The 10,260-nt window shown below is 34.8% G+C and overlaps 1 protein-coding gene across 1 annotated transcript; it reads left to right on the top strand.

The window, feature by feature from the left end:
* The first annotated feature begins 1,389 nt into the window (after positions 1–1,389).
* On the top strand, positions 1,390–8,059 carry LOC132631816 (desiccation protectant protein Lea14 homolog). Its single transcript, XM_060347535.1, has 2 exons — positions 1,390–2,012; positions 7,372–8,059. Exons 1-2 carry the CDS (start codon positions 1,798–1,800, stop codon positions 7,733–7,735), a joined length of 579 nt encoding a protein of 192 aa, XP_060203518.1. The 5' UTR covers positions 1,390–1,797; the 3' UTR covers positions 7,736–8,059.
* Positions 8,060–10,260: the final 2,201 nt, after the last annotated feature.

Here is a 10,260-nt window from a genome sequence, read left to right as displayed (position 1 = left end):
GGTCCTGACTTATTGCTTTATCCAGATTTTGATTCATGTATTTTTGACCGAGGACATTTGCCCATATTAATCCAAATGTGTAATTTTGGTCTATAAAAATAACGAATGTTGAAAACTTGTGAATTGTTGTAGAATTACGTCGAGAAATGCCAGTAGTGGAAACGTAGAATAATAGAACTACTGAGATAACACTGGTTTGACTCGTATATCACTTTCTTTTTTCTGTTGGTTCGCTCTTTTTTTTTTTTTTCCAATTAGGTCTTCAAAATTATACAATTTTTAAACATATTTACACAACGTAGTGTAATATGCACCACTATATTTGAAAAAAATAATTATACATAATGTATCAACCTTGTATAAACTGTATATTAGTGTATAAAAAGTGTTTATGAATAGAATTTTTAGAAATCAATAGATCGAGGGATCTGCTGAAACCAAAAATAAGAAATAAAAATGAAAGAAAGGTGTAAGAATCGAAATTTTATTGGATTAAATTCATAAAGTAGTTTGAACCATATGTTAAATTCAAGAAAATAGTCCAAATAACGTGACTAATATAACTGGATCAATCATTTAACTCCATATGCACTAGGCTAGTCTATTTAAATGGACTCCAAATGACGAGCCTACTTTATTAGGTCAAGGTCTAAATAACTATTAGTCCAGGCTCGTGCCACGTGTCAAATAAGATGGTGATCCAACCAAGTCAAATAAATGAGCTGCTGAAATTATGTCACGTGTCAAATGAGGTGACAATCCAAATCAAATGTGTCACGTCTACTTATATTACGGAAAAGCCATAAATGTAGACCCACAAGAGATGTATAGCCAGCCGTGGATTAAGTTAATCTATGTTACCTCACCATATATATGTACACCGTATGTATTAAAAGTGGCACATTTCAATTAATTAAAAGTCAACCAAAATGACACAATGACCAAAATCAGAACTCCTTGATATTTCCTGAACGAAAAGCACAAATTTCCCACTACGTTAATAACAATATCTACTTATATTACGGAAAAGACCATATATGTACACCCACAAGAGATGGCCAGCCGCGGATTAAGTAAATCTGTGTTGCTTCACCATATATATTAAAAGTGCGCGCTTCAATATATTTGTTTGGATGGTTACGTATCGTTTCATAATGTATGGTATTATATTTTATTGTTTGTATTATATTATACTGTATTATTTTTGTGAATACAATGTCTGGATAGATTCTATCGTTTCCTGTCGTTACATAATATACCACAGATCAACATTTAAAGAATAACCCTATAAAAAAAGGGTACGAGGTAGAGTTATTAGAAAAAGGTAGGTGAAGGATAAAAAATGATTATTAGACTATAAGCAAAGACAAAATGAGAAGAAAAAAAAAAGTTAACTCCGCGATCACACCAAATCGGTCGTTACATAAAATGAAACTTTTCGTCGTTACCTAACGATAGATTTAACGATACAATACAATAAAATTTAAGCAACAATCAACACAAACATTATATTTAAACTAACATCACAACAGTATTATGGAATACGTAACAACCATTTAATCGAATTGTTTGTTTGAGAGAAAACACCATATATACACCCACAAGATATGGATAACCGGCCGTGGATTAAGTTAATCTGTTTTAACTCAACAAGAAATCCAGTCTAATTTTTCACATCGAGAGACATTCAAGTCTATCTTATAGTTTACGTTGACGATCTAATTATTTCACTATATAACTAAATTGAAACTCAAATCCAAATTGGTTTTTTGAGAGAAGATACGAAGAAAGAGAAGAATGGATCTGGTAGATAAGGCGAAGAATTATGTATCGGAGAAGGTGGCAGAAAAAGTGGAAAACATGGAGAAGCCCGAAGCAACAATTATGGATGTGGATGTGAAAAAGATTAGTTTTGACAGCATTTCATATCATGCTAAGGTCTCTGTTAGCAATCCTTACCATGTTCCAATTCCTATCATGGAGATTGCTTACGTTGTCAAAAGTGCTGGCAGGTTAATTCCCACTTCTCATCTCCTCTTCTTTCTTTATTAAGCTCTATATCCAATCAACTTATTGAGGTGGCCGGTTAGAGTGGTGGAATTAGAACCTAGGGTGTCAAAATATAAAAAGTAAATGTACGAAAAAGCTAATCGAATTTAGCACATAACACGTATACATGATACAAAAATCTTTTTACCTATCTATACAATGTAATTTTTCAACAACACCTCTTGAATACATGTGGCTCCGGCACTGGACGGGGAGGGGTAGAGGGACGATAAATGTACAACGCTAAAAATTACATGGCATACGTTAAATGGTAGGAACTTCCTCAGATCTTCTGCTACTTGTTATTGTCAAGAGATGGATGGAGCCCTTACTTAATGGATTTAGCTGAACTTATTTTTATCTCGAAACAAAACATAAATATATGCAAAATATTATTAAATATTAAATGAATTCAATTGTGAGAACTTAAGGTGGATCACAAGCAAATTGAAGTTCGTATTTTATATATGCTTGTGGCCTTTTAAGTACATTTTTTTTTTACCCCTCCCCCACGAGCACCCCTTTTTTGCTCTCTTGATGACTTGAAACCAACAATTTTCGTATCGGAGGTAGAGGGTGCTTACCACCTGAGCAATCCTTCTTGTCGCCTCTTAAATACATCGCCTTTCACTTTTTTTTGCTGTATTTCCAAAGTTGCTTTTTAATTTTGTTAATGTAAATTAATTGATCAAGTAATTCTTCATATTAGTGCAGTACCAATATTAAATAATTTAGCAGATCATAATAGTAACTTTTAAAGAATTGGCTTGCTGGATTATATAGTAGTATAGTCCTCTACATACTATTGGGTTTTTGGGTTTTCCTTTTCTATGTGGAATTGGATTAATAAAACCCAATTCAATTTGAATCAGACCACTTTGTCTGCTATATATAAGACCAACTTAGGTCTTATTTTATAACACAAGAGTGAATTCATAGCAGTCATATAGAGAGAAAAAGTGAGAGAGAAGTGCAGATTTTCGTCCAGAAATTTTCTGCTACAGCAGTCCGCTTTAAATTGTGTTTCCCAATTCGTTAACCTTTGGATCGTGCTGAAATTTGAACTAGGGGTTCTCAACATTTGGTTCTTCGATTTCAATGGTGGAGATCAGATTTTGTGGTTTGTAGCTCCAGTTTTCGAGTACGAACAATAGCTCAGTTTTGGGGGTGATTTCTCTAATTTCTTCCCTAGTTTTGGTGCTATCTTTTATGTATTGTTGCTTCGTGTTTGACGTTGATATTGTAGACATTTGTAGAACATTGTTGTAACTCTTGTTGATTATAGTGGAGCTTTTGTGGGCCGGAGGTTCAGTGTGTTTCCTCTTCACCTTGAAGGGGTTTTACCACGTAAATTTGGTGTCTCTTACATTAATTTATTTTTGCTTGCTTTGCTATTTTGTTGTTGGTATAGTTTTTATCTGTATTTCCATTTGTGCTAGTGTTTATTGTCTTCTCTTGATTCAAATAGTGTGAGAAGTTTTGACTTGGGTATTTCTTCCGCTGTTACCTCGTCGTGCAATTTGATTAGTGCTTGTTTCTTCCCAACAAAGTGGTATCAGAGCTTGTGGCTATATTTGGTTGTGTTGATTGTCTATTTGAATGATGGAGGAAAATATGAGCAAGATGGTTTTTTTAAATAGCAGTAATTACCATATTTGGAAAAGTAAGATGAAAGATCTTCTATTTGTCAAGAAATTGTATTTACCTATGTTTGCTTCTAAGAAATCTGAGTCTATTGAAGATGAGGATTGGAAATTTGAGCACTTACAGGTTCGTGGCTATATTAGGCAATGGGTTGCAGATAATGTTCGAAATCATATTGTGAAAGAGACAAATGCTAGAAATTTGCGGGAAAAGCTCGAGACACTTTATGCTTTGAAGACTGGAAATAATAAGTTGTTCCTACTGAAACAATTGATGAATATTAGATACAAAGAGTGCAATCCTATTTCTGATCATATAAATGATTTCAAGGGGTCCTTGATTAGCTGTCTGGAATGGGTGTCAAGTTTGATGAAGAAATACAGGCACTTTGGCTTCTTAATACTCTGCCAAACTCTTGGAAAACTCTTCGAGTTTCTTTGATTAATTCTGCTCCCAGTGATGGTGTAACTATGGAAGATGCTAAGAGTGGTGTTTTGAATGAAAAGATTAGAAAAAGATCTCAAGCTTCGTCTTCTTCAACTTCACACTCCGATATTTTAGTTACTGAAGATAGGGAGGTCAAAATGACAGAGGCAAAAATAGAAGCAAGTCAAGATCCTACAGGTAAAAGAATCTTACATGTGACTATTGTCACTTGAAAGGGAACATCAATAAACATTAATGCAAGTTTAAGAGAGACCAGAAAAAGCAAAAGAAAGAAGGCGATAATGAAAATCGTGTTGTTGTTGTTGCTGAAAATGATCTTCTTGTTGCTTGTGGTAAAATGACATCAATCTTGTTTGTAATGAGTCTACCTGGTTTGTGAATTCAGGTGCCACCTCTAATGTCACACCAAAGAAGGAATTATTTTCTTCTTATACTCCAGGTAATTTTGGAATGTTATGAATGGGCAATAATAGTGAGGTTGATGTATTTGGTATTGGCACAGTTTTCTTGAAAAGTAAGAATGCTTCGAGGTTGGTTCTTAACAATGTCAAGCATGCTCCAGATGTTTGTCTGAATTTAATTTCTGTAGGAAAGCTTGATGATGAGGGTTATGATCAAACCGTTGGTTGTGGCCAGTGGAAACTTCTTAGAAGTTCAATGATTGTGGCTCGAGATAACAAGATATCTGACTTGTTCTTATTTCAGGGCTCCATTTGTGGTGACTCAGTAAATTTGGTAGAGAATGATACTTCATCAGAGTTATGGCATAAAAGGCTGAGTCATATGAGCGAGAAGGGGATTGATAACTTGGCTAAGAAGAATTTGATTTCTGGAGTGAAACAAGCAAAGTTAAAGAGATGTGTTCATTGCTTAGCAAACATAAAAGAGTTTCCTTTCAGAGTCATTCGCCTTCAAGAAAGCTTGATTTGCTGGAGTTGATACATTCTGATTTTGTGTGGTCCTTTTAAAGTAAGCTCTCATGGTGGTGCACTTTACTTTGTGACTTTTATTGATGATCATTCTCGCAAACTCTAGGTATTTCCTTTGAAGTCCAAGGATCAAGTACTTGATGTGTTCAGACTTTTTAGGCTTTGGTTGAGAGACAGACATGGAAGAAACTAAAATGCATCCGCTCAGACAATGGTGGTGAATACATTGGTCCTTTTGATAATTATTATAGACAGCAGGGTATTCGGCATTATAAAACTCCTCCAAAGACTCCTCAGTTAAATGGTTTAGTAGAGAGGATGAACAGAACTCTAGTTGAGAGGGTTAGATGTTTGCTTTCAGATGTTAAGTTGCCAGATTCATTTTAGGTAGAAGCATTTAATATTGCTACTTATATCATGGATTCATCTCCTACTGTTGCTTTGGATGGTGATTTCCTTGACAGAGTTTGGTTTGGTAAGGATGTCTCTTATGCTCATCTGAGAGTCTTCGGGTGTAAGGCCTTTGTGCATGTTCCTAAGGATGAGAGGTCAAAGCTAGAAGTTAAAATTAGGCAGTGTATCTTCATTGGTTATGGTTAAGACGAATTTGGCTATTGTTTCTATGATTCAGTTAAGAAGAAGCTTGTTAGAAGCCGTGATGTTGTTTTCTTTGAAGACCAGACAATTGGAGATTTTGACAAAGCTAAGAAGGTTGATTCTCAGAGCAGTGAGAGCTTAGTTAATGTTGATCCAGTTTATGTGACTATTGCACCTGAAGAAAATCTTCAAAATAATGAAGATCAAGTTGATAATGAAGATAATGATCATGTTCAAAATGACCAGCATGATATTGTTGATGCTCCAGTAGGAGATGATGTGGTTGGCCAGTAACCAGGTGCTATTAATGCTCCAGAGAGTTCTCTCAGAAGATCTATTAGAGAGAAAGTACCTTCATCTTGTTATTCTCCCAATGAATTTGTACTCTTGAGTGATGGGGGAGACCTTGAAAGTTTTGATGAAGCCATGGTTGTCAAAGGCTTTAATCAGAAGAAGGGAGTTGATTTTGATGAAATATTTTCTCCAGTTGTGAAGATGTCATCCATTCGTGTTTCTTGATCGGCAGGATGGTAATTTCCTCCACATAATCGGAAGGGGAGAATTGTAAGGTTTTTGGTTTTTCCCTTCTTATGTGGATTGGATTAATAAAACTCAATCCAATTTGGACCAGACCACTTTTTACACTATATATAGGACCAACTTAGGTCTTATTTTTATAACACAAGAGTGAATTCATAGCAGCCAGATAGAGAGAAAAAGTGAGAGAGAAGTGCAGATTTTCATCCAGAAATTTTCTGCTACAGTAGTCCGCTTTAAATTATGGTTTTAATTTATTAACCGTTGGATCGTGCTGAAATTTGAACTGGAGGTTCTCAAAATCTGGTTCTTCGGTTTCAACGGTGCAGATCCGATTTTGTGGTATGTAGCTCCATTTTTCGAGTATGCACAGTAGCTCATTTTTGGGGGGTGATTTCTATCCTTTCTTCACTAGATTTGGTGCTATCTTTTATGTATTGTTGCTCCGTATTTGGCGTTGATAGTGTAGCCATTAATTTGGAGAACATTGTTGTAACTCTTGTTGATTATAGTGGAGCTTTTGTGGGCCAGAGGTCCCGTGGATGTTTCCTCTTCACCTTGAATGAGTTTTACCACGTAAATTTGGTGTCTCTTGCATTGATTTATTTTTGCTTGCTTTGCTATTTTTTTGTTGGTATAGTTGTTGTCCGGATTTTCATTTGTGCTAGTGTTTATTGCCTTCTCTTGATTCAAATAGTGTGGGAAGTTTTGACTTGGTATTTCTTCCGCTGTTACCTCGTCGTGCAATTTGGTTATTGCTTGTTTATTCCCAACACATACTACATCCTTCATCATCTTTTGTGGTACAAAAACACAATATCTGGTATTTCATTCAGTTGTTATTTAGATTACATTTAGATTTGCAAAACAAATGGTTATTCCACAAAACAAATATTGTGCGAGTTTAGTTTCAGTTTTGGGATAATTTGTTTTGGAAAATAGTTATGTTATGGTTTGATTGCTTTACGAAATAAGTTATAGTTCAAAATTTGCAATGAAATTACTAAGACCTTAAAATATTGTAGATGCCTTCCAATAACATATTTATAAATTTTTAGTTTTAAGAAATAAGGCCTTTCACTAAAGTTCGACTTTAATTTAGACCACTAATCTTTTTGAACCGCCTCTGATTTCTCTGATTGATAGCTTTAATTTGAATTGAATTCAGGATAGTTGCTACAGGTCTAATTCCAGACCCAGGGTCACTGAAGGCCAAGAGCACAACAATGGTAGACGTGCCAGCGAAGGTTCCCCACAGTGCAATATTGAGTTTAGTGAGGGACATAGCCGCGGATTGGGACATTGATTATACACTTGAATTGGGTTTCATTATTGACCTTCCCGTCTTTGGAAACCTCACCATTCCCCTCACTTATAGTGGCGTGTATAAGCTTCCTACATTGTCTGACTTATGGAGAGGTGACGAAGAAGAAGAAGAAGAGAAAGAAGAGAAAGAAAAGAAAGCCGAGAAAGTGATCAAGATAGAAGAAAAAGATGGGAAAGAAAAGAAAGAAGAGAAAGAGAAGAAGTAACAAGCTTCATTTGTATTGTGGTATGAGTTTAACTTATATACACAGATAAAGAAATTTTTTTTACACTATGAAGTGGCCAAAACGAAATTTATAATCTTGAAAAACTTGTACAAATAACTTTCTTTGTATAAGTTGATCTCATGAAAGAAAAAGCAGTAGTAGTAGCAACAACAACAAGTTTTCGTGTTGTATATGTTGTGGCATTACGAGTCTTTCTTTTGCCACAATATATTTGAGACTTTTCCTTTTTAGTTTTTTTTCTCCAGACGTTAAAAGTACAATTAAAGATATTTAATTTTCATCCTTCATCATAAAAACATCAAGTTATACTCTTTGAACGATCAAATTTATGCATGTGTGGCTTTTCATTACATTTAGGTAAAATATGGCAGGTGATTTGGTGGTTAATTAGTTGTTGACAACCTTCTTGCCTTCAACTTCAAAACCTTTAACTCACAGATTAACGAGGTTCTCAATATATCTCTTAAATGTTGTATCTTAGGATATTAATCTTTCCTAAGTTGAATTTTATATGTTCCTGTGACATAAGCTAGATAGCTATCTTGTTTAACGGTTTTAAAGGAAAATTAGTTTTTCTCTCACAATTATGTTGTTTATATTCTTAGTTTATACTAGAAGAGCTTGTTGCATCCTCAAAATACATTTATACTGGTAAAATATCTTTAAGAATAGTATCATCAACAACATGCCCCAAGCTAGAAGAGGAGCCCAACTGTACCCCTATATCATCTCATGTGGAAATATTTATTCGACATGGTTATATTGAGATGTATTGTATTATAACGAGTTTCGAGTTAATCCAATTTTTTTTTTTTATAAATATATGAAGGATTATTTTTGTTATTTATTCGAAATAAGTGATTTTGAAAATTTGGCCACACTTGCTCTAAATCAAGCAAGAAACCCAACAATTCCTCTTTCAACAACAACAACATACCTAGTGTAATGAGTCTGAGAAGGGTAGAGTGTACACAGATCTTACCTCTTCCGGAGCATTTTATATGGTCCTATTTATCCAACATGGTCATCGAGATATGTATTGCATTAAAAATGGGATTAAATTGAGATCAAACAATTTTTTTGACATATGTCAAATTATCCCAATAAATTGCACAATAATATACTACTAACAACAACAAATGATAGGAAACATGCATCTCCTATAAAATTCATTACTTCTGAAGCATGAAGCGAAACACAACACATTGTTCCTAGTTCATTGAGACCCAGAAAAACTAGTTGGCAATGACACTTATTAAGCCATCTAGTTCCTTCTTACTTTGCCCCCCCCCCCCCCCCCCCCCCCCCCCCGTTAATTATAACATCAGTGACCCTTTCAGATGCTGGATGAATTACAATATATTGGGGTCAGAATAGAAATGACGTCACCCTAGCAGAAACTCGTGCCACTGGGGGATTACAATTTTGTTAACTTAGCTTTTCTTTACACTTTAAGGAATCCAAAATCCGATGATTGATCTAGCAGGACATTGTGATCCAACTCTTGGTGGTTGTACTAACTTAAGCTCTGACATAAAATCGTGTCAAGCGAAAGGCGATAATGTTCTGCTCTCCATTAGAGAAGGGTTAGGTAACTACTAGCGACTACCTCAACTCGACAGAGAATGCTCGAGAAGTTGCTACTTATCTTTGGAACAACTTCTTAGGAGGAAAGTCGAGCTCTCGCATACTTGATGATGCTGTTTTGGATGGAATTCACTTTGATACAGCAAACGCAATAAGAAGGCCAACTTGGGTGCAACACCACTAGTGGTGGCAAAATCAACCATAAAATCATGACCCGCTTATTCAACTTTACCCTTTTTGACCCACTTAATTCAACCTATTTATAAAAGTAAAATTTATTTGGCATAGCTTACATTATTACCTATTTATGGAACATAGCTAAACTTTACAATAATTATATTTAGTAAGTAGCTAAAATATAACATATTTACTTCCTATAGCTACCACTTTTTTACCACTCATCTGATAACTTCCCACACCCCTACAAAATAGGCCAAAAAAAAATGTCCCTCTCTCCTATCCCCCTAAATACATGCCATTATGCCCAATATCCCTTAATTTCCTCCAATTTCAAATCAGTTTTACAATAGTTCAACTTCCTTGTTTATCTCTAATTAACTACTCATTAATTTCACTCATAATTCAAATCTAATTCCCAAAAAAGGTAAGATTCTATACTGATTTTTACGTTTTCACCGTATATTTAACCTATATTTTCGGGAGTTTTTTTTCGTTTGAATCAGCAATGCAACGCTAAATAATTAGTTATCACTGTTTGTTCTTGGTTGTTTTTTTCTTAGATTCAAGTGAAATGGCTAAGAAAGCTTTTACTCCGATGAGGAATAGAGGTATAGAACCCGAATTTGAGATTCCTAATTTTTCTTTGGGAATTTCTCAACATGAAACTGCCATTGCAGGCTCTTATGCTGAGAATCGTTCAAAAAAAAAATAACGATCCTAGGCGTTCTACTGATTAT

This window comes from Lycium barbarum, chromosome 1 (genome assembly GCF_019175385.1).
Source record: "Lycium barbarum isolate Lr01 chromosome 1, ASM1917538v2, whole genome shotgun sequence".
Classification (NCBI taxonomy): Eukaryota; Viridiplantae; Streptophyta; class Magnoliopsida; order Solanales; family Solanaceae; genus Lycium; species Lycium barbarum.
Note: the sequence above shows the minus strand (reverse complement) of the source record. Positions and strands in the feature narration are given on the sequence as shown.